Raw genomic sequence first — 24,162 nt, 5'->3', positions numbered from 1 at the left:
TCCTCAACAGAACAGTGGAGGATCTATTAAATGGGGAGTGTGCCCCTGCATGGCTCCAATCAAGCTAGCTAGTTTATTTTTCCAAGACCCAAACATAGGATCAAAGGGATACTAAATCTTTAAAGACCTCTGTCTAGAGAGGAAAGAGGGTGAGCAGGCAGGAGCAGCTGGATGTAAGGCTCTGACACAGATACCGAGGGTATGTCTGCACTGCAATTAAAAACCGCAGCTGGCTCGTGCCAGCTGACTCGGGCTCAAACTAAGGGGCTGTTTAATTGCAGTATAGAGATTCAGGCTTGGTCTGGAGCCTGGACTGTTGGACCCTGAAAGGTGGAAGGGTCCCAGAGTTCAGGCTGCAGCCTGAGCCCGAACATCTGCATTGCAATTAAACAGCCCCTTAGCCTGAGCCACACGAACCAGAGTCAGCTGGTATGGGCCAGCCATGGGTTTTTAATTGCGGTGTAGACATACCCTGAGAGTATGCTGCATGGGCTGTCTCTCCCAGCCCAAGAGTAGGAATGGCTAGGCTGATTGGAACTTACCCATAACTTGCAAGGAGAGAATGAATTTTAAGTAAGGTTCCTGCATGTCAGCCTTATTTGTTATTTTAACCCATTTCTCTGACTGCTGTGTTCTTGCTGACTAATAAGTAGTAGTTTGTTTTGAAAAGGCTGAACTCTGTCGCTGCATACATTTTGTGGTTATAGAACTTCCAAGAAAGAATACTCCTGCAAGGAGCCAAGCAAAATTGGCCCTGATAAAGGAGCCATGAATAACGTAACTGGAGTCGACGTACCTTAGGTCGAGTTACCGCAGAGTCTACACCGCGGGGGTCGATGGGAGAAAATTTCCCGTTGACTTACCTTACTTTTCTCGTCGGGGTAGAGTACAGGGGTTGACTGGATAGCAATCTACAGTCGATTTGGTGGGTCTTTACTAGACCCTCTAAATTGACCGCAGGTGGCTCGATCTCAGAGTGTCAATCCGTGCTGTAGTGTAGACCTGCCCTGAGAGTGGCAGTGAAGTGGAGGCCCCAAGCCCATCACTTGGAAGCATGCCCTTACAGGAGACTGCAGAGGGTTACAAGGCATAGCAGCTCTGTGATCTCAAACAGAACAATGATGAATTTGAGACTTCATAACTATTTACACTTCAACAGGCTAGGATGTCCTAAACGAAGCACTATCACTCCGCAGCAGGATCGTTCAGATGGACATGTTGGGTTACACTGGAGTGAGTTTTTATTCAAACCTGGATACAATCAGGAAAAACTACTTGCATAGCAAAATGCTTTTGGGATACATGCTGTTATGACAAACAGCAAAAAACCAACATGTCAGTGGAGAAAGCAAGGATGCAAAGGATCAATTCACAAACTTAAAGATTATAAAGAGATGATGTTTTGTTTGAAAGGCCCTATAATAGCTGATCAGCACCTTCAGAAAAATGTCACTTTAAATAGCATAAGCTGTTACCAGCCCCAGGAAGCTTGGAGTGGAAATTTCCAGACACAAATTATATTACGAACCATCAACAACTGGTACTCTGGGATTAATTAACATTTTTCTATAAAATGTTCTCAGCAACAAAAGTTCTGCACTATTTAATCTGCTTAATTTCAAGGTATCTGCAGTATATTTCCTTGTAATACTAATAATTCAAAATGATTAGATGGGGTTTCACTTAGTGGCACAATATGTAACTGTTTTTTCTTCAGCATCATTTGAGTGGCTTAATAAACTAAAGTGGTTTCCATTATTTCCCTCAGTTTTGCTACAACTTTCAAACAAACATTATTGTAAATTAATGTGAGCTGGGTTAAAATGGTTTAAAATTATAGCACTTTAACAATAATCCAAATTAAGAAGTACGTAACAATCCTAATTTCTTCAGCAACCACATGTTAATTCTTTCATGTTAATGTTTGTGGTTTTTGATGCCACCAATGATCTTTGCACCAAAGAAGTCCAGCTTCTGGTGCCAGGAAGGACTAGTTTTTCCTGGGAGGAAACTTGCCATTATATCTTGGGAGGAAAATGTAATATCCATTTTTGATATACAGGTGGAAGATCTGATTGTAAAGTACAGGAAAAAGAAGAAGATTGTTGCTGGAATAATCATTGAACCAATTCAGTCAGAGGGGGGAGACAATCATGCTTCAGATGACTTCTTCAGGAAGCTACGGGACATTACCAGAAAGGTAAATCAAACATTTAGAGGTCCACTAAATGGTTAGCTGAATATGCAAGACTTCATTCCTGCTTCTCAAGTTAACTGGCATTTTCTCCAGACCATTTCAATGGGTTTCTCATAATCCCCTTCTGAAGACTAACATAAGAGGCCAAACATCCTAGCAGACCTCTCAAATGGCACTTGTGGCAATGAGTGTATGTGCTCAGATCCATCAGTGCCTCTTCAGCAGCACAGTAACACCTCCTGTTCCATTTGAAGTGTTCTCAGAGAGTTAGCAGTGACTTGTTCTATTGAATAAATTCCCCCACTCTCAAGGGAGTCCGAGGGATTGGTCCAGTCTGATAAATCCTGGTTCCTCATCAGTGTTCCTTAAGCTATAAAGCTAACTTCCATAGATTCATAGATTCATAGATATTTAGGTCAGAAGGGACCATTATGATCATCTAGTCTGACCTCCTGCACAACGCAGGCCACAGAATTTCACCCACCACTCCTACAAAAAAAAACCTCACACCTATATCTGTGCTATTGAAGTCCTCAAATTGTAGTTTAAAGACCTCAAGGAGCAGAGAATCCTCCAGCAAGTGACCCGTGCCCCATGCTACAGAGGAAGGCGAAAAACCTCCAGGGCCTCTTCCAATCTGCCCTGGAGGAAAATTCCTTCCCGACCCCAAATATGGCGATCAGCTAAACCCTGAGCATATGGGCAAGATTCATCAGCCAGATACTACAGAAAATTCTTTCCCAGAAAATTCTTTCCCAGGTAACTTGGATCTTACCCCATCTAAAACCCATCACAGGCCATTGGGCCTATTTACCATGAATATTTAATTACCAAAACCATGTTATCCCATCATACCATCTCCTCCATAAACTTATCGAGTTTAATCTTAAAGCAAGATAGATCTTTTGCCCCCACTACTTCCCTCGGAAGGCTATTCCAAAACTTTACTCCTCTGATGGTTAGAAACCTTCGTCTAATTTCTAATCTAAATTTCCTAGTGGCCAGTTTATATCCATTTGTTCTTGTGTCCACATTGGTACTGAGTTTAAATAATTCCTCTCCCTCTCTGGTATTTATCCCTCTGATATATTTATAGAGAGCAATCATATCTCCCCTCAGCCTTCTTTTAGTTAGGCTAAACAAGCCAAGCTCCCTGAGTCTCCTTTCATAAGACAAGTTTTCCATTCCTCGGATCATCCTAGTAGCCCTTCTCTGTACCTGTTCCAGTTTGAATTCATCCTTCTTAAACATGGGAGACCAGAACTGCACACAGAGTGATAGAGAGGCTCACACAATTCCAGGAACAGTAGTTGGGATGGTGAAGAAGTATTTTTCTTTTTGGAACATTTGCATTTGCAAATATAGACCCAGCAAAAGTAAAAGCAGAAGTTGAGTCCAGATGTAAGTTCAGATGAACCAGTAAATGACAAAAATGGACAAGATGTTCTATAACATTTGGAATGTCATGGGAGCCATTTAAAAGGGGAGATGAGACCAACCTTTCATTTTCTTCTTGTAAAGGTTCTGGGGTAAAACCTGAATGTGTGTTCATGGAAAAACATGTTAATGACATTTGGGTAACCCTGTTCTGTAGGATGAAGCAGCATAGTTTCCCTTTGTTAACAAGTGCTCTCACTGCCCACTCATTTTTCTCATAGTGGCATCATTTGAGCGGTTTAGATGAGGCTAAATCCAGCAGTTTTTGTCTTGCCCAAACTGAGGATGTGCCAATGTTGTAACAATACTGTGTTGAACACACTTAGTAATCTGTTTTAATGTGACTTTTCAAAATCTCCCTGCCTGCACAGGATCACTGGAGTAGTCCATTGCAAGTAACATCTTTTTTTTTTTTTTTTTTTTTAAAGGGCTGGAATTCTCAGCTAATGAGGGTGACCTGATTGGCCAACCATTCCAAAGTGCTTTATGTTACAGAACAGATGTGCTGTGATGTTGCCTGTCTCTCTCGAACGTGACTGGCCCCCAGTGTTGTAGATGGAAACTTTCAAAAGCACAAATGGAAGTTAGGCTCCTAACTCCCATTGACTTTCATTGGGAATTTAAAGTCTAACTGCTTTTTGAACTTTTGAAAATCACCCCCCTAATATCCCATATAATTGTTTTGAGACAGTCTACATAAAATATGGTTCTTTTCTCTGTTGTCCTCACAAGCTTGTATAAAAACCAGATTACTGTGTATCTTCCTGAAAAATAGCTGAATTTCTTTTGATGATGTAGTAAAAGATAAACTGTTCACAGACTGACATGAAAGGGATGTTTAGAACAGTTCTCCTGACATATTGTTCTGTGCACTATTACTTAACTCTTAGTATTTATGTATTTAGTAAGAGAGGTGAATATTTGTTTTGGAAACATGGATTCAAGTTCCCTGATCTCTCAATCTTTCTGAACAGCATGGCTGTGCATTTCTGGTGGACGAGGTGCAGACAGGAGGCGGCTGCACTGGGAAATTTTGGGCCCATGAACACTGGGGCCTAGATGACCCAGCTGATGTGGTAACGTTTAGTAAGAAGATGATGACAGGAGGATTTTTTCACAAGGAGGAGTTCAGGCCCGATGGTGTAAGTGTTTTAGTGTACCTTGGACTCTGTAGTCCGAAGTATTAATGAGTGAAGGAAGATGACCGATTTCTGGGAATGATTCTAAAATGTGCTGAACCTTGGGACATGCTTCTGTTCTCAAATGCCTGGTGAGCAGTACTGCTGCATATCTAATAAATTCAGCTGGCCTGCAACTGAGTTCATCCGATATGTGGCAATGCGCATGACATATCTGAGTGGGATGGAGCTATTATTTGACACACACTCTGTATAGTCCCACAAGCACATGGCCTCAGTTACACACACACCCATTTCAGTGAGGTCACAAAGGACAGTGTGCCATTCTCTGCGCAGAGTGGCTTCTCCCTGGTTCTTCTTAAATGCTGTGGATCTGCTCCCTTCTGGGCAGGCTTTCTGTTCCTACAACACAGAAGAGGCACCGAGTGTTCATTTCTGGTGCCCCAGATGTTTGTTGACACCCATGTATTCACTTTCCTTTGTGTACAGCATTGCTTTGATTCAAATTGCCTCTCACCATCTTCCACAATTTTTTTCCCCTCTCCCTCCAGCCATATCGGATTTTTAACACCTGGCTTGGAGATCCCGCCAAGAACCTCATGCTTGTTGAAGTCCTTAATGTTATTAAGAGGGAAGACCTTCTAAACAATGCAGCCCATGCAGGGAAAGCTCTACTGGCCGGGCTGCTGGACTTGCAGGTAACTTGCAGGGTGCGGGAGGGGGTTCCGACCTGGGGCAGGGGGTTCAGGGTGCGGGCTCTGGCTGGGCAGTACTTAACTGAGGCAGCTCCCAGTTGGCGGCACAGCAGGGCTAAGGCAGGCTTCCTGCCTGCCCTGGCTCTGCGCTTCTCCCGGAAATGGCCGGCATGTCCGACCTCCTAGGCAGAGGCGCAGCCAGGCAGCTCTGCATGCTGCTGTGTTCACAGGCGCCGCCCCCACAGCTCCCATTGGTCACAGTTCCCGGCCAATGGGAGCTGCGGAACTGGTGCTGGGGGCGGGGGCAGCATGCAGAGTTTCCTTGATTGCCCCTGTGCTTAGGGGCTGGACATACCGGCTGCTTCTGGGAGCGGCATGGAGCTGACCGGACTTTTAAGGGCCTGGCGGGGCGAACTAGCACTCACAGCTCCAGTGCGATGTGGGGGCCCGAGGACTGGGGCTTCTGGCCTGCCGTAGGTACCCCACCTCTGGACTAGATGATCAAGATAGTCCCCTTTGGCCTTAGTCTATGAGTCTGAGTTCTACTGTGTGGTGTACCATCAGTGTACACAGGTTTAATTGTCCTGGTTTTATTGTTTTAAGGTTAAATATCTCCTTGTACTACAGAAGTCCCACTTGTCTTCTAGACAAGAAAATGAAGAGATGATGGGCCTTTTCCACCACAAGTATTAGAGTTTTTATTGACTGAGGTCTTTATCGCACTGCTCAGCAGTGTCTGAGCCCCATTGTGATCACCAGCAGACTGCAGGATTGGGCCCACCTCAAAATCCTGGTGCATTCACTGAAATTGTTTTTAATACAAATAAAATCTGGGTTTACTGATGCTTTTACAATAATCAGGCCAGTCTGTACTAGCACAAAAGGTTTTTGAATGGTTATTTACTGTGAGATACTAAGCTAATGCTAGGAATATAGGAATCTATTGGCACTTAGAAGCTGTGTGACTAAGATAGGGGAAGTGTTTGTCCAATTGAGCAGGTGGTTGGACTAGATGACCTCCTGAAGTCCCTCCAACCCTGATATTCTATGATCTTATGATTAATCTGTGAATAGTGGGTGGACAAAGAGGAGTACAACCAGCACATTTGTTTGCAAATGGTTAACTGCTGTTCTCCCTCAGGAGCTACTCATTAATGATCCTGTCCAAGCAGACAGGGAGAAGTGACAATGTGGTTTCTTTGTCTTTGAAATTTATGGGGTAAATTAAAATTGTTTACTCTTTAACTTCAGTTTGCAGGATTTGTGTCCTGAAGCTGAGTTATGATGGGTTCAGTCTGTGGACATGACAGATCTCGCTGCCTCGGCTTCTGTACTAAACTATTGATCATGGGTGGTTAGGTTGTTGTTTTTTAATTAAAAGCAGTCCTATAGAATATACCAGACACTAGTTCAATGTGCTGCACAGAGACAGTCGTATATAAGGTCATCTCCTCAAAGTGTGGTGCATATTAAATAAAATGGGTTCAAACAAGAACTGGATAAGTTCATGGAGGATGACTATTAGTCACGATGATCAGGGATGCAACTCCATGCTCAGAGCAACTGTAAACCTCTGACTACCACAACCCGGAAGGGAGGACAGGGGTGGATCATTCTGTAATTGCCCTGTTTTGTACACTCCCCCTGAAGTTCTATTGGGCCACTGTTGGAAACAGGATATGGGCAAGATGGACCCTGATCTGACACAGTATGCCAGTTCTTATGCTCTTATATTGGGGAGTGAGATTTTTCTTTCTATACAAAAATCCCTGCTGTTGCCCTTTTCATTTTTCTCTTTTCATTAAAAAAGGCTATGTCCCAGCCACACAGCGGTGCATGCTTCCTTGGGGAATAAAGAGCTAAACTCTTGCTAGTCTCACTTAGAAAACAAAGTTACCACTTCACTAGAAATAAGCATCATAATGGGCAAGGGGTTGAACATACCTACTACTGTGTATATGTATTTTTAGCAACAGAATATATTTGTGTCTAGCAAAACTTGCAGCTTATGCAACATGAAGATAAGCTGGTTTCTAGCACCATTCAGTAAGTGGTTTGTGCTCAGACCGTGGGCTGTGGCCGGCAGTTGGAAGCTGTGAGCTTCAAAACAGGGTTCGAAATCCAGAAGCCTCTGTTCATTGGCTGAGCCTTAGTCAGGGTGCGGGGCTATCAAGAAGGCCAGGGCTTTATGAAGCAGTGAAAAAGCGACCAGGGAGCTTTGCGACCAGGGACTGCTAACTGGGAGTTTCGAGAAGGAGTTGGGAAGGGGGCGAGGTACACTTGCCAATCTTCAAAACCTTTAAACTAAACTATAATCAAAACTTCTTGATTTAAACAAAAACCCTATCATTAACCTAGGTAACTGTAGGAGAAAATGCAGGCAGAAGCCCAGCAGCAGAGTGGGGGTTATCCTGTTTATTGCACTCGCTGTAGCATGTATGATTACCTGCTCTGTGAACGGGTGGCGTATGTGTGCATTCGGTGCCAGGAGCTCCTGGCCCTCAGAGACCGTGTACGGGCTTTGGAGGCCAGGGTGGCGGAACTGGAGGAGCTAAGGGAGGCAGAGAGGTATGTTGATGAGGCTTTCCAGGACACTGTAGGTTTGTCCTACCTCCGGTCAGACAGTCCCTGCGCTGTTAAGGAGGATGAAAGGCCCAGAGAAGGAGGGCAGTCAACGGGAACAGAAGGAAACCTTCCCATAGTTGGGACCCTCCTTCCAGATGATGTTGGGGTATCCTCTTGCACTGAGGTTACCTCTCCGGGGGGGAGGAGGGGGGGAACTCCAGTCATTAGGAAAAGGCAGGTGTTAGTAAGGGGAGATTTGATCATTAGAAACCTAGATATCTGGGTTTGAGAACTGTATGGTGACTTGCCTGCCTAGTGTAAAGGTTGTGGATCTAGATAGACTTATGTGTAGTGCTGGGGAGGAGCCAGTGGTCGTGGTACATGTAAGTACCAATGACGTAGGGAGGGTAGGAGAGACGTCCTGGAGGCCAAATTTAGGCGGCTAGGAAGGAGACTGAAATCTAGGACCTCTATGGTGGCATTCTCAGAAATGCTACCAGTTCCACGCGCAGGGCCAGGTGGGCAGGCAGAGCGTCAGAGTCTCGATGCGTGGATGAGACGATGGTGTAGAGAGGAGGGATTTAAATTTATTAGGAACTGGGGAAAATTTTGGGATGGGGGAGCCTATACAGGAAGGATGGGCTCCACCTAAACCAAAGTGGATCCAGACTGCTGGCACTTAACGTTAAAAAGGTTGCAGAGCAGTCTTTAAACTAAGAGATGGGTGAAGCCGATTGCTGCAGAGGAGCACATGGATTGGACAGAGACTTCTCTTCGAGTAGAGTCTATTGATAGAGATTCTCTCGGTTTTAGTCAGGAGGAGGGGATGAAAGAGGATAAACTATGGGCCAGATCAGACGAGAAACATTCACATAAAGAATCTGACACATCAGAAAAGGGCAGACAAATAAACAGTGACAAGTTTTTTAAAGTGCTTGTACACAAATGCTAGAAGTCTAAATAATAAGATGGGTGAACTAGAGTGCCTCGTGTTAAAGGAGGATATTGATATAATAGGCATCACAGAAACCTGGTGGAGTGAGGACAATCAATGGGACACAATCATTCCGGGGTACAAAATATATCGGAAGGACAGAACAGGTCGTTGGGGGGGGAAGTGGCACTATATGTGAAAGAAAATGTAGAATCAAATGAAATAAAAATCTTAAATGAATCCACATGTTCCACAGAATCTCTATGGATAGTAATTCCATGCTCTAATAAGAATATAACAGTAGGGATCTATTATCGACCACCTGACAAGGCTAGTGATAGTGAGGATGAGATGCTAAGGGAGATTAGAGAGGCTATCAAAAGAAAAAACTCAATAATAGTAGGGGATATCAATTATCCCTATATTGACTGGGTACACGTCACCTCCGGACGAAATGCAGAGACAGAATTTCTTGATACTTTAAATAACTGCGTCTTGGAGCAGCTGGTACAGGAACCCACAAGGGGCGAGGCAAAACTCGATCTAGTCCTGAGTGGAGTGCAGGATCCGGTCCAAGAGGTAACTATAACAGGACCACTTGGAAATAATGACCATAATATAACAACATTTAACATTTCTGTGGTGGGAAGAACACTTCAACAGCCCAACACTGTGGCATTTAATTTCAGAAAGGGGAACTATGCAAAATGAGGAGGTTAGTTAAACAGAAATTAAAAGGTACAGTGACTAGAGTGAAATCCCCGCAAGCTGCATGGACACTTTTCAAAGACACCATAATAGGGGCTCAACTTAAATGGATACCCCAAATTAAAAAACACAGTAGAAGAACTAAAAAAGAGCCACCGTGGCTTAACTACTATGTAAAAGAAGCAGTGAGAGATAAAAAGGCATCTTTTAAAAAGTGGAAGTCAAATCGTAGTGAGGTAAATAGAAAGGAGCATAAACACTGCCAAATTAAATGTAAAAATGTAATAAGAAAATCCAAAAAGGAATTTGAAGAACAGCTAGCCAAAAACTCAAAAGGTAATAACAAAATGTTTTTTAAGTACATCAGAAGCAGGAAGCCTGCTAAACAACCAGTGGGGCCCCTGGACGATTGAGATACAAAAAGGAGCACTTAAAGACGATAAAGTCATCATGGAGAAAGTAAATGAATTGTTTGCTTCAGTCTTCACGGCTGAGGATGTTAGGGAGATTCGCAAACCTGAGACGTCTTTTGTAGGTGATAAATCTGAGGAATTGTCACAGATTGAAGTGTCACTAGAAGAGGTTTTGGAATTAATTGAGAATCTTAACAGTAACATGTCACTGGGACCAGATGGCATTCCCCCAAGAGTTCTGAAAGAACTCAAATGTGAAATTGCGGAACTATTAAGTATGGTTTGTAAACTGTCCTTTATGTCAGCTACTGTACCCGATGACTGGAAGATACCTAATGTAACGCCAATATTTAAGAAGAGCTCTAGAGGTGATCCTGGCAATTACAGACCGGTAAGTCTAATGTCAGTACCGGGCAAATTAGTTGAAACTAGTAAAATTGTCAGACACACAGAAGAACATAAATTGTTGCGCAAAAGTCAACATGGTTTCTGTAAAGGGAGATCATGTCTTACTAATCTATTAGAGTTCTTTGAGGGGGTCAACAAACATGTGGACAAGGTCCCTCACCAAAGTCTCTTACGTAAATTAAGTTGTCATGGGATAAGAGGGAAGATCCTTTCATGGATTGAGAACTGGTTAAAAGACAGGGAACAAAGGGCAGGAATAAATGGTAAATTTTCAGAATGTAGAGGAGTAACTAGTGGTGTTCCCCAAAGGTCAGTCCTAGGACCAATCCCATTCAACTTATTCATAAATGATCTGGAGAAAGGGGTAAACAATGAGGTGGCAAAGTTTGCAGATGATACTAAACTGCTCAAGATAGTTAAGACCAAAGCAGACTGGGAAGAAGAACTTCAAAAAGATCTCACAAAACTAAGTGATTCGGCAACAAAATGGCAAATGAAATTTAATGCGGATAAATGTAAAGAAATGTACATTGAAAAAAAAATACCCCACATACAATATGATGGAGGCTAATTTAGCTACAACTAATCAGGAAAGAGATCTTGGAGTAATTGTGGATAGTTCTCTGAAGACGTCCACGCAGTAGGCAGTCAAAAAAGCAAACAGGGTGTTAGGAATAATTTAAAAAGGGATAGAGAATAAGACAGAGAATATTTTATTACCCTTATGTAAATCCGTGGTACGCCCACATCTTGAACACTGCGTACAGATGTGGTCCCCTCATCTCAAAAAAGATATACTGGCATTAGAAAAGGTTCAGAGAAGGGCAACTAAAATGATTAGGGGTTTGGAACGGGTCCCATATGAGGAGAGATTAAAGAGGCTAGGACTTTTCAGCTTGGAAAAGAGGAGACTAACTGGGGATATGATAGAGGTAAAAAAATTATGAGTGGTGTGGAGAAAGTGAAGAAGGAAACGTTATTTACTTGTTCCCATAATATAAGAACTAGGGGCCACCAAATGAAATTAATGGGCAGCAGGTTTAAAACAAAAGGAAGTTCTTCTTCACTCAGCGCACAGCAACCTGTGGAACTCCTTGCCTGAGGAGGTTGTGAAGGCTAGGACTATAACAGGGTTTAAAAGAGAACTGGATAAATTCATGGAGGTTAAGTCCATTGATGGCTATTAGCCAGGATGGGTAAGGAATGGTGTCCCTATCCTCTGTTTGTCAGAGGGTGGAGATGGATGGCAGGAGAGAGATCACTAGATCATTACCTGTTAGGTTCACTCCCTCTGGGCCACCTGGCATTGGCCACTGTCGGTAGACAGGATACTGGGCTGACCCAGTGTGGCCATTCTTATGTTCTTATTTGCCTTGGCAGTATCCTAAATGTACAGGATGGGTGCATTTTAAAAATCCAAGTAAATATTGCCTATTGATCCTGTTCTGTGGGGTAAACTCTGTCAGACTCCCTTATGTCCTTATGAGAGACAACACACATTTCTACCAGGAATAGACATCTAAGTTTCTAGTTACTAAACTTTCCAGCAACACCAGGCAGTTATTGTAGCTTGGTAAATTGGTCACAGGACCCTGTGTCAGAAATTAAAACTGTGTAGTATTTCCGTGGCTGCAGATACTGAGAAGGCAGAGTTTCCACGTGTCAGAATCCCAAGGTGCACAGCTCACCAGCAGAATGTCCTGGAGTCTCTGCTGGAAAGGTCTGACAGCAGATGTAGAAGTAATGCTCCCATAACTCTTTATTCTAGGCTCGTTACCCCCATCTCATCAGCAGAGCGAGAGGGCGAGGGACATTCTGTTCGTTTGACACTCCAAATGATGTAACCAGGACCAAGCTAATTGCAATAGCCAGAAACAAAGGTATGATAAAGTCTGTCCACATGTCATGCGGGAGAGTGGCTTTCAGTATCACATCCCCGCATGCATTTGATTTTTCTCCTGTGGCGTATAGACAATGTCACACGGATGTTGCACCAGTGAATGAAAAAGTTCCAGAAAATTTTGTTTTCCCTGGCTGAGGAAATAACATACTATTTCCATAAGCATGATGCCAAAGCCTCAGGTTGTTTCCACATTCGGGATGTAAGACAACAGAAATGTTCCCCTAATGTTCTACATACAGCCTAACACTTCAGTGGAGATTTTAATTTTTATATTAAAATAGAGGTTAGTTCTACCAAGGCTTTTTTTGTTAGTGAATACATTTACACCACCACACTAATTTATCATGTATGTATGAGTAATATTTTATAATGCCATTTATAATTTTAATTTTTTAATTAGAAAATGAGATCTTTTTTCTATAACAGTGGAATGTTCTATTTAGGCTGGTAATACTCAAAATTTATTTGTGTATAGAAAATCACATAATCGTGTGTGTGTGTGTGTGTATATATCCCTATATAATCCACTCTTCTTGCAGTGTAGCTTACAATAATTTATAGTTTATAGAACTGTCATTTTATGTCATGACATACCACAGTTTATACAACTATGCAGACTATAATTTCATAATAATAGATCGTCTATAGAAGTGTATCTGTAGCTGGCCAAGATTTTCAAAAGTAACTAGTGATTTTTGGGTGCCCAACTTGAGACACCTTAGAAGGGGCCTGAATTTCAAACAAAGTGCTGAGCACCCAGCCTCTGAAAATAAGGTTCCTTCTAATTTGTCTTAAGTCAGGCACCCCAAATCACTAGTCACTGTAGATCTTTAGGTTTAAACAATTACACAGTGGTTTTTTAGAGGACTGTTAAATTCTAGTATTATGTTGACATGTGGGGTTGGGGAGCAAAACCTTTTCTTTGTAAAAGCTGAAACAGTAAAACAATTTCCATTAGGCGTTAGGGCTGTGATCTTGCATTTCCATAAAATAAGACTCCTGTGCAATGAAAATCTTTGTAACATTATAAGTTTTAAAATAAATACGGTTTTGGGGAAATGCCTGTTATTAAATTTGAGGCTTCAGAAAGTCTATCTGTACATCCTGCTTATAGAACTGACTCAGACAAATTAGGATGCAAAAGGTGAAAAAGATTTAAATCCCAGAATGGGGGGGGAGGGTGAAAGCTATTAACTTTATGCAATACTCAGTGATGAAATAACCCTTGAAGCTCCCTAAAACAGTAACAAAAGTACCAGCAATTATTGTACTTTAGAGATGAGACAGATCTTCTTTGTGGGAATTTATTTTTTCCCACCCAAGCTTTAGAGAGAGATTTTCATTGCTGAGAGACTCCAAATTTAAAATGCAACCTACCTTATTGTTTTAAACATCCCCCTGATTCTATGAATTCTTAGCCGTCCAAGACTAAGGTAGCTTGAGAATGGTACACATAGAGCAGACAATTGTATTCATGAACTTGGTGCTGTCGCTCTGCTGAAATTACTGTCAGACTAACATTTTAGAAAACTATAAAAGAAAATCAACATCCTCCTTGCTTATGAAAAGTGAGCCAACCGAGAAAGCTGAAGGAGAATCACTTTCAGGGCCACTTCAAAACTAGTTAGTGCTGTAGGGTAGGTGTGGGTGGGTGGGTGTGGACCAGGCCTTGTCTACACTACACAGTTTTGTCGGCAGAAGGCAGCTTTTGACAACAAAACAGTGGAGGTGTACACACTAAAAAGCTACTTATGTCGGCAAAACAAAACCACCTTGACGAGAGGCATAAAGCTTTTTGTGGCAAAATTAAAGCGAGAAAGCATCCATATATATGCTACAGTTTATGTCGCCATAACTGGCCTCCCCCAGTATCCTACAATGCCTACTGTGACCGCTCTGCTCAATGTTTTAAACTCTGCTGCCCTGCATACAGCTACACAAGTATGCACCCCTCCCCTTTCAAAGCTCCTTGAAGTTCTCACAGCTGAACATGCCGCTCCCCTCTTGCAGCAAAGAGCAAATCATGAACGTGGAATCCTGCTCTCTCTGGCACTAAGAAGAAAGCAGTAGGCATGTCTGATGTTCAGGGTGTTCCTCTCCCCCTGCCTCAGGACTGATTGTTTTCGGCTGCTGTCTGAACTTAGACAGCATGCCGACATAATCACTTCCCTCACACACATTCTGTCTGTCTCTCACATACACATTTTCCCCACACTCACTCAAACACTCCCCCAACATGCACTGTCTCTCTTTCTTCCCCTTCCTCCTCCCCCCCGCTCCCTGTCTAGGGTTGCCAACTTTGGTTGGATGAATTCCTGGAGGTTTCATCACATGACATTATCTTTAATTAAAGATTAATCTTTAGTTCCTGGAGACTGCAGAACAATCCTGGAGGGTTGGCAACCCTATCCCTGTCACATACTCCCTCTCTCTCCCACACCCTCACAAACATTTCAGTTGAAAAGCAGCTGGCAATGCCCATGGAACAATGGGTTTGAGAAACCTGCATCAAGTGACACTGTACCTGCCCCATGAGGCATTGCAAGCCTTTCCCAAAGCACCCTGCAGCCAGTTGCACAGTGGGATAGCTACTCATAGTGCACTGCTCTCTGCGTTGATGCAAGAGTTGCTAGTGTGGGTGCACTCTGCCAAAACAAGGAGTATAGTGTGGACATGCAATAGTGGTTTAATTAAAGCAGTTTAGTTAAAGCACCATAATTTTGTCAACAAAATTCTGTAGTGTAGACATGGCCCCAGCTGAGCAACAGAGATTTTAGCAGTACTGCAGCCTTTGATTGGGAGAATGGATAAATTGTTTCAGAATCAGGAGAATACTTTACATTTAAAAAAAAAATTTAGTACGGATTCAATGATTGGCCAGTCCCTTTGGATGGTTACTCTTGACCTTCTGTACTTAACAGTGTATTAAATACAAAAACATCACACCAAAGATGAAAACTAGCAAACATCTTGTACTGTGATGTAGGCCGTGACTGTGTTAAGAGTATTAATGCTCGCTTTCAGTCTTTGTCACTGCCTGAGCATCAGTCTCTTTGTGATACTATTTGGCCTCCCTTGTCACTGCTAGGACTACTTCCCGCATTTCAAACATCTGGTGAGAAGCATCAAACTGCTACCGTGCTGCTTATGTTTGTTGTTGTGTCAGGTGATCAGCTCCAGGCCCCTTTGCACCACTGAAACCCCATTTATGGCTTTACATGGGTCTGCAGTGCTGTGCAGAAGCTTGTACTGGCCCTCTGCACTGGGATGAACTTCATCCTGAAAGAATGGTATGTGCTGTGTATCCTACAAAGTGAGAAGTCACTAAGGTACATCTTATTGCCTTAGGTGTTGTCCTGGGAGGCTGTGGTGACAGATCGATCCGTTTCCGCCCAACTCTGATCTTCAAGGATCACCACGCGCACCTCTTTCTGAACGTCTTCAGTGACATCTTAGCAGACTTCAAGTAAACACACACTTTCTTATACTGAACAGTCCAGTCCTCTAAGATAACGAAATTAATTTACTTAATTGAGATATATATATATATATATTCGCTTACAGGACAAAATGTGAATTCATAAAATGAAGCTGTTGGTTTTTTTCCCATGCTTACCAGCAAGTCCAGCTGCTTTAAACTGAAACTCTGGATGCTCATAGAGCTTTGGAGTTTCACAGATCCCTAGCAAGTGCATCTAAAATGCCTGTGCTCTGAGCAGTGTGTTTGCAGGGGATATTGCACTTGTTGGGTGCTAGATTGCCCTCCATTTTCAGCCTTGGGTCAGAGCAGGAAACAGGGAATAACTCTACAGACATGCACTGCCTTGCATATTTGATTATTTAAACATAACACAATAATATCTATATTTTCATAGGTAAATGCTGTAGCTTTCCTTTCTCCGCTTTGTGTCCAGAGGAAGCAGCAGGTCTTGTGAGTGTGGGGTAGAAGCTTAGGAGATGTCTGCCAGGCAGAAAGTGCCACTGTCTGACAGTGACTGGGAGGAGAGAACAGATGTTTCAAAGCAAGCTCTGCTTTCCAGCACTGCCAAGTACAGTATTTCAGAGAATCACTTCCAGCTGTGGTCCCATAAATACAAACACACCATCTGCCATACCAGACTGGACCAAGGGACCATCAGATCTGCCTTCGACATATACCTAGTTCTTTAGAGGCATTGATGCATCTGGCCAGTTGAGTAGTACATGGAAGTGAGTGGGGGGGAATAATTCCTTTCTGGCCCTTGATTAGTTATTCCTAATGTATAAAGTGAGACTTGTGCAAACAAAACTGTACCCAAAGGTTTCTGAATTTCTGAAGCTTAGGAAATAAAATGAAGCATGTACTGCAGCCTTATTTTAGCAATCTAAAATGCGTTGGGCTGCAGGATTATTTAACCTGCTTGCCCATAATATGCAGCCATTGATTTAGCAAAATTTCTAATTCAAGGTATTTTGCAAAACCACAGATGCATTGTTTTGTACTGAGCCATTACTTGACGTCAGATCTGTTGTGATGGAGTCCTTACCAAGTGCACAGCTCTAATGCAAAATAATTCTATTGTTTTAGTAGATTTCTTCTCTCACGCTTTAGGGGTCCTTTAGAAAATCACAGGATCTATAAATGTCAGTGGTCTGTTAATCTGTTCACTATCAGACAGTTGTTTTGGGGTATCTCCTTTATATATGCCTTTCCTCTGTCCAGTAGAAAGAATATTTTCATGAAGCTGATTTGCTAAGCTAGTGCTGTTATGTATTTCCTTTCTCTTCACTAAGGAACGTTTGAATTTTGACTGAATAATGACTGAACGTCATTCAGGGTGAAAAATATTTTGAACTGACTTGTGAATTTTTCATGTCCTGAGCCAATAAATAAGAATTAAAAATTAAATTCAGTGGAAGCACTTAAATATTTAGGTTGAGACCTGCTCAGCAGCATAGGAGATTTAGACACAAGTTCTGATAATTTCAATGAAAGATATGTCTAAGTCTTCTGGTCTGTTTTGAAAACCGTAATATTTCTGCCTAAGAAGTAACTTTCATAATTACTGCCAACTAGCAACCAAGGAAATTCACTTCTGCTAATTTAAAAATAAGGAGATCCATGTAAGCCTGTCTGTGCTACACACCGGAACTCTGGAACTCATTGGTCAGAGTTTTCATAGTGTAGACAGGGCTTTTGACTGTTAGTTTTCTGATGATTATCTGTAAAAGTTCATAGTTAGGGAACTAGCCAGCAAAAGTCAGGATAAAACTTGGAATTATATGTAGATTACAAAAGACTAGATGAAGGGTTGGTAAATAACTGTACAGTGAAACCTCATTGTCATCCCAGTCCTAGCAGATATAATACTATCAAGCAGAAAGTCAAACTAAAAAATTCCTCATTTGACAACATTTTGGTAATTAGTTCATTCAACATATCAGTCAGTAGATTTTAGTAAATGTCTTTAGCAAATCTTGTACTTTTACAGAATCAAAGTTCCAGTAATGAAGTCTTATCACATCCTCACTTTTATTATAAATACTCTTGGTGTTTTTTATAACTCTTACTGACACTCAGTAACTGTATAAAATTGTGCAAAATGTATGTTGTTCAGATTATGTTAGAAAACATACACAGAGAGCACTGCAGCCTAAGCATAATAAAGTAATATTGTTTACAGCATATTGTGGACCGTGCCAAATGTTTAAACAAAAATACCTAACTGCACTTCATGATGTAACTGGTAGCAATGTACACAAATCCATGAAATAAGTAAGTTTCCGGTGTAATCAGTATTATTAAATAAAATATTTATAATTGAACTCCTCCAGTAGCACTTTTTATTGTTAGAAATACACTTTTTAAATAAAAATATACAATCAAATGTTATGCTCACTACATAGTTCTGTATTTGTATATACTCTTCGGAGGATAGTACACCATACACATAGTCCACTCTTGTCAGGTGATACCTCCGGCTGCATTAGTATTTAAGCCAAGAGGAATCACAAGCCAACCGACTGCTTTGTCATTTCCTCTTGCTTTACTGCACTAGTGTTGAGTTCAGCCAAGCCATAGGAATGATGTGAACTCCCCCTACTGGCTCTGCATTAGTAGACTGCAAATCAGGGTTGGTCTGAGTTATGTGTTTAAATGGTGGTGATTTTCCCTCTGCAACACACACACATGAAGTGAGCTGTAGCTCATGAAAGCTTATGCTCAAATAAATTGGTTAGTCTCTAAGGTGCCACAAGTACTCCTTTTCTTTTTACACACACAAAAATGAGCCAAGGACGAGGTGTGGAAACAACCCTGAAAATTATAGCTAATTCTGCCAAGGCAAGTGAACACTGAGAGCTGAATTATTTGCCATTGTCCTAGGTTTGCTACATGAAGTAAAAATGCTGTAAGAAAAGTCTTCAGCACTTCCAGAACAACTCAACATTTGTAGGTTTTTCTTGAATTTGTGATAGAAATGTTAATGTTATCCAGCAGACTTTTCATGTACAGGTCTTTGATTGATATTCAGCACTGAGTGAGCACCATCCAGATGACTATCATTTCATTCTCTGAATCAGTAGTTTTCTCAACATCAGTTGATTAAGTTTCACAACACGCCAGCGAGGTAGGTGTACTTATGGGTGTTGAGGGTGCATTTTAAAAAAAACTAAGTAATTATCCATTTCATAGATGGGGATAGTTCAGACCTCAATGTTCACAGTATTATCAGTGAGCAGAATCCTGCCCTGTTCAGCACAGTGGAGGGAGCAGACATACTCCCTGCAAAATTCTACTGTGAACTTTACCCAGTCATAGCAGGATTTCACAGGACAGGTTTGAAGGTGCCCTGGGAAATGCTCTTTGTTGCTCCTACAAGCAGAAGCAAAGTGCACTTTGTGCACACCATGCTGCTGTGACTGCAGCATGTAATCCATTTGATTGGGGTAGGGTTACACCTCCATCCCTTAAGGTATGTCTTAACACTTCAAGATGGGAGTGTAATTCCCAGCTTGAGGATACATAACTGTGCTAGCTCTGATCTAACTAATGCACTAAAAACAGTGTGTAGCTGTGGCAGCAGGAGCTGGTAGCTGTCCCAAGTATGTGCCTAGCATCTCAGACAGGTATGTACTTCGGGTTGCTAGCCCCTCTCACCCCTTGTGCCTCCATGGCTGTGTTCTATTTTTAGTGTGCTAGCTCAATCATAGCTAGTAGAGAGATGCCTTCTTAAGCTGGGACTCAAACCACCACCCCGAAGTGCATACATATCCTTAGGAACATGGCAATCTCACACTGGCTGGCCTTTCAGCGTAGCACTCATAAGGTCCTGCCTTGCTGCTTGTTCCCTAATCCTTATCTTTCTTCCTCTACTCTTGCATACCAGTGCAGCAGAGAGGATTTTGCATTAACGTGCTGTATGTTTTTAGGAATTATTTGACTCTAGGCAAAACATTTGACACTCAGTTGTAAATCTGTCGCAGAAATCAGTAATACTAGAATAATCGAGAGCAGCTAAGTAATGAGAAATGGAACCTCCAAAGATGTTAAAAGGTGGAATGAACTCTGAGCTAATGCTTGTGATCGCCTATGTTCTTCTTGAACATTTCCATTTATGATGCCTTAGTGACCTCCTTTGGCAGCTGCTCTGTAATTGCTCTTATCTGACAGGTTAGGTTTAGATAAGGATACTTTGTGCTTCTTAGACCACGATTTCTTGTAGAACTTTATTTGGTCAATTTCAAGTGTTTTTGTGCTGAGTAATCTATCTTATCCCACCAGCCATCCTCTCCCTTTACTAATTCAATTATTTTAATGTGAAAAGGATAAAATTGCAGGATCAGGCCCTTCATTAATATACAATGAAATTTATTATAGGTATAAAGTCCATATAGGGCCACACAGAGGGTTTTGAGGGCCTGGGGCAAAATCTAAAACTGAGGCTCCCCACCCTTCTAAAAAGATTACCACAGAGGGGAGGGGGTTGGAGAGTGAGCCCACCCCATACTCACCCCAGGATAAGGCTCACCTCGTGTCCCAGGCTCACTGGGCCAAATTTCAGTGCGTGATGTTGCAATCTGATACAACAGTTTGCAACACCACTAGGTTTGGTGGCCCTCTCAAACAGGACTCCTGGGCAAAATGCCCCTTTTTCCCCACCATGGGTTTCCCTGAGTCCATGTTTTCTCCATGTCCAGGCCTGCTTCTCATTATGGAGTAAATCTTGATCCTGATTTCCAGCTCACTGGTAAGGACATCTTTGGGGAGGTAAGGACTACTCCCCACCCAGGCCATGGAGCAGTGAAGCTGCTGTCCTCGGTGGGGGGGCCAGGGGAGAAGGGGAGTATAGAATTTGAATAGTGATTCTTCCAGCCTCTCCAGGTGCGCATAGCAGTGGGGGCAGCTATATGCCTCTGTGAGACTGCCAAAAGCGAACACAAACACAGATACTGATGGTGTGTAAGCAGAGCATTCCATATCTGGAGAGGCACTGGGCAGGATTTACTCCTATGAACTTTCATAATACTATGTAAAGTGGTGCAACTTTAATCAAACAGCTCCCACTATACCATATGGTTTGCTTGTGTTGACATTTGTAATCTTTCACATGATAGTAATAAAGGTAGCCATTACATTGTCATTAAAATACATACTGTGCTTTATAAATCTGCTTAATTACCTGTCATTCCGTATCCGTAAGCAACACAACTGAAGTCTGTTAACACTTTATACAGTGCAACTTTGGGTTTTTTTAAATTTGTGATAAGTACAGTCCATACCACACACAGCAAAAAAGCAAATGTATTCTAACTGCAGTCTGGTCAGTGGAAGGATATTTTGAACTGATGTGCTATTTAGCTCCCGTGTGGGCACTGTTGCTGTCGAAAGATCCCAATCAGTGATGACATGAAGTTGTGCATGCACCCACTTTTTATAAAATCTCAGCCCAATTCAAATATTTCCATGATTCTTTGTTTTAATGTTAATCTTTTAAAAATAACCATTCCCCTGCTGTTTTTGCAACCCAAATATTACAATGCTATGCCTAAGAAAATGAAATTGACAGTTTCAGTTGGTTAAATTGAAAAAGAAAATCCAAACAGAGCATAAGCACTGAAAAATAAATGCTTAAAATTCTTTGTTTCAATAACCTAAGACATTGTCTATAGACCAGGGTAAGAAAATGTTTTTTAAACTTGAACAGGAACCTGATGGTGTGTCTATAAATAGTACTACTGTAACATACTTCTCTTCAGAATTTTTGATCCTTTTCATTATGTACACAATTTAAAATGCTTTACTGTGGCTCTTGAGACACTGTCCAGCTACTTTGTGCTTTCATATAGTTGAAGTAGATATTCTCTTGCAACATATTTTTCTCCAAGCAATACTTAGAGCCTTGTGAAGATCATCCAAGCACTGAACCCACAAGCTACAGATGAAAGATGTACAAAGTTCACTCTGGATTCCATTAACACCTTTTGATCTGACAGAACAACTGTTACAGAAAAAAAGTGAGTGGCAAACTTTCCAGTTGGTGCCAGCCCAGAAGACAAGGGAGCGAGCAAGCAATTCCACCTCACTCCCATGACAATATCTTTGAAAATCCCTGTACCAGGATACAGTTTTAATAACTTATTAATTTTTCATGTTAATATAAATAAGATTTGCCTGATCAAAATTTTATATAAATTGGAAGTGCAGTCTCACAAGAGACTAAAAATGGCACTGTGGGCTGCTATGTTATATCTATGATAGCAAATTACATTTGCTCAGTTTTACCAATAAATGTTTTTTTTAACTGCCATTCTACAGTCTGAAAGCCACGCTGAGAGAAAGACGCAAAAAAACCACCACCACCACACTCAACTGCAACTGCAGATTAAGGTGAAACAATTTTAAAGATTTCAACTGTGTAAGTTACCATCAGACATGAATATTAAACTATATTTCTTTACATAATGGTTGTGTGTGTGTGTGTGATGAGATTCCCCTTTCATCTGTACAGGAACTTCTATCTAGTGGGTTGCTACATCATTGTATCCCCTTTATACAAACACGGGTGTGCATGTTAGCTCATAAAGGATTTGTATGGAAAAAGTCTGGAAATATTCCATATTTGAGTGCTTACAAATCTATTAAGCTATGAATTCAGCATGAAGAGCAATGGAAAAACATTAAACAAGCTAGACGCTTGGAAAATGTTGGTCATTGCATCTAATGAGTCACTAAAATCCTCCAAATATTTGGGCAAACCTCTGTTTATCCACAATATGGCCAAACGTTAGGGTAAAATATAAAACCTGTGTACTATTGTGCTGTTTAAACTGGAGCAGTACTTCATTTTTAGCATCTCCAGTGTCACTCAACATCATTACAGTTTCAACTGGACAATAAATTTCTTTCTTTCTTCCCCAAAATGTTAAGTGTGCCACTTTTACAATGGTGCCAGCTTCATTTAAGTACATCAGTCCAATCATTCGTCTAAGAAAATAACTTATACCATACAGCATTGCAGAAGCAAAGCAAGCAGTGCCAGTGACATACAACAGAAAATCCTGAGAAACTTGTTCCTGCAGATAGAGGTGATAGACAGGAGGGAGGATGACTATGGTTATACCAGTCTGTAGCAACTTCATTCTTGAAAATATTCTACAATATTTAATTCCTGGAAACTTGTAGACCAGTTTGAACTGTTCTTTGTTCTCAATCATAGACTTTTCTAAGACTCTGTTGGTGGGGGTTAAGCTGCCAGCACATCTGTGCCGTGCCAGCCCTGTCCCAGGATAAAAATTAGCACTGTCAGGTTGCCATCTCTGTGGCTGTAAGAACATATGGGTCCCAAAGCAACGGGGTAGGCACATGTCTTTTCTTTTCCACAATCTTGGTGAAAGCTCCCTTGGTAGAGATCTCCCAAAGGAAGGTAGCAAGTGGAGTCGAGTCCTGATTTTGAAGATTCTAGCCTAAAAGAAAACATTCCCATACCACACCATTAAATCTTTCAATACTGGCATTACACAACACTTGCAGCTCTTATATCTGTCTCTGTAGCAGCTTGAGGACCATCAGGGTGTAGCCGTTACATTCCTACTGTGTTCTAAGCGAACTGGTGAAGCCTGTGTTTGTGTTGAGACACTTACTCAGGGGCAGATTTCAGTCTGAGGCCCGTGTACACAGCACGGAAGAGGCAGAATTCCTTGCTCTAGAGGCGCAGAGCGGCCCAGGAGCAGCCGCATCGCGGCGCATACAGGCGAAAGGGCCCGGGAGCGCCCAACAGCCTCGCTTTAGGGCAGCAAGGGGACCGGCACCGGCCCTCGGCGAAACGTCACGGGGGCTGTCCAGGCGCTAGGTACCGCCACCTCCCCGGCGTGTCTGCCGGCAAAGTGCTTCCCCCCGCGGCGCCTTGCCGACCGCGCCTTCCCCCCGCGCCGCTGAGGGCGGCCTGGCCCGCTCGTCCCCCACCCCAGCCCAGCTACTGCTGGGACCGGCCCTCGAGAGGCGGAGTATTAGCGCTGTGCGCCGTGTACAGCGCCTAGCACGCCTGCGAATACCGCCGGGGCCCGGCCTACGAGCGGGCGCTGGGCCGCATCCCCCAGCGCCAGTCCCCGGCCTCTTACCATCTCGACGCGTAGAGAGGTGAAGCTACGCGGCCGCACACTGCGCCTGCGCCGCCACGACTGTCGCGGCCCGGCGCGCTGCACTGTGGGCGGGCTCGGGGAGCGGGGGGGGGCGCTGCGGGCGCCTTTCGGTGGAGCGGTTTGGGTTCCCGGCATCCCCCGCGG

The 24,162-nt window shown here is 42.5% G+C and overlaps 2 protein-coding genes across 5 annotated transcripts in view; one reads left to right on the top strand and one right to left on the bottom strand.

Moving 5' to 3' along the window:
- The window catches only part of ABAT (4-aminobutyrate aminotransferase), a 61,746-nt gene extending 43,561 nt beyond the window's left edge, over window positions 1–18,185 (top strand). For 3 of the 4 annotated variants that reach the window (XM_077827866.1, XM_077827864.1, XM_077827862.1), the window contains 5 exons: window positions 2,063–2,200; window positions 4,609–4,776; window positions 5,325–5,471; window positions 12,265–12,376; window positions 15,748–18,185. In XM_077827866.1, the coding sequence (XP_077683992.1) occupies window positions 2,063–2,200; window positions 4,609–4,776; window positions 5,325–5,471; window positions 12,265–12,376; window positions 15,748–15,869 (687 nt within the window). In that variant the 3' untranslated portion in view covers window positions 15,870–18,185. The remainder of the gene's footprint in view (window positions 1–2,062; window positions 2,201–4,608; window positions 4,777–5,324; window positions 5,472–12,264; window positions 12,377–15,747) is intronic. The other variant, XM_077827863.1, reaches the window with a different exon arrangement.
- A 23-nt stretch (window positions 18,186–18,208) lies between these two features.
- TMEM186 (transmembrane protein 186) lies at window positions 18,209–24,100 on the bottom strand. Its single transcript, XM_077827867.1, has 2 exons — window positions 23,998–24,100; window positions 18,209–23,343 (listed from the first exon to the last, which is right to left on the bottom strand). Exons 1-2 carry the CDS (start codon window positions 23,998–24,000, stop codon window positions 22,609–22,611), a joined length of 738 nt encoding a protein of 245 aa, XP_077683993.1. The 5' UTR covers window positions 24,001–24,100; the 3' UTR covers window positions 18,209–22,608.
- Between the last annotated feature and the right edge of the window lie 62 nt (window positions 24,101–24,162).

Source organism: Eretmochelys imbricata, chromosome 10 (genome assembly GCF_965152235.1).
Source record: "Eretmochelys imbricata isolate rEreImb1 chromosome 10, rEreImb1.hap1, whole genome shotgun sequence".
Lineage (NCBI taxonomy): Eukaryota > Metazoa > Chordata > Testudines > Cheloniidae > Eretmochelys > Eretmochelys imbricata.
Note: the sequence above shows the minus strand (reverse complement) of the source record. Positions and strands in the feature narration are given on the sequence as shown.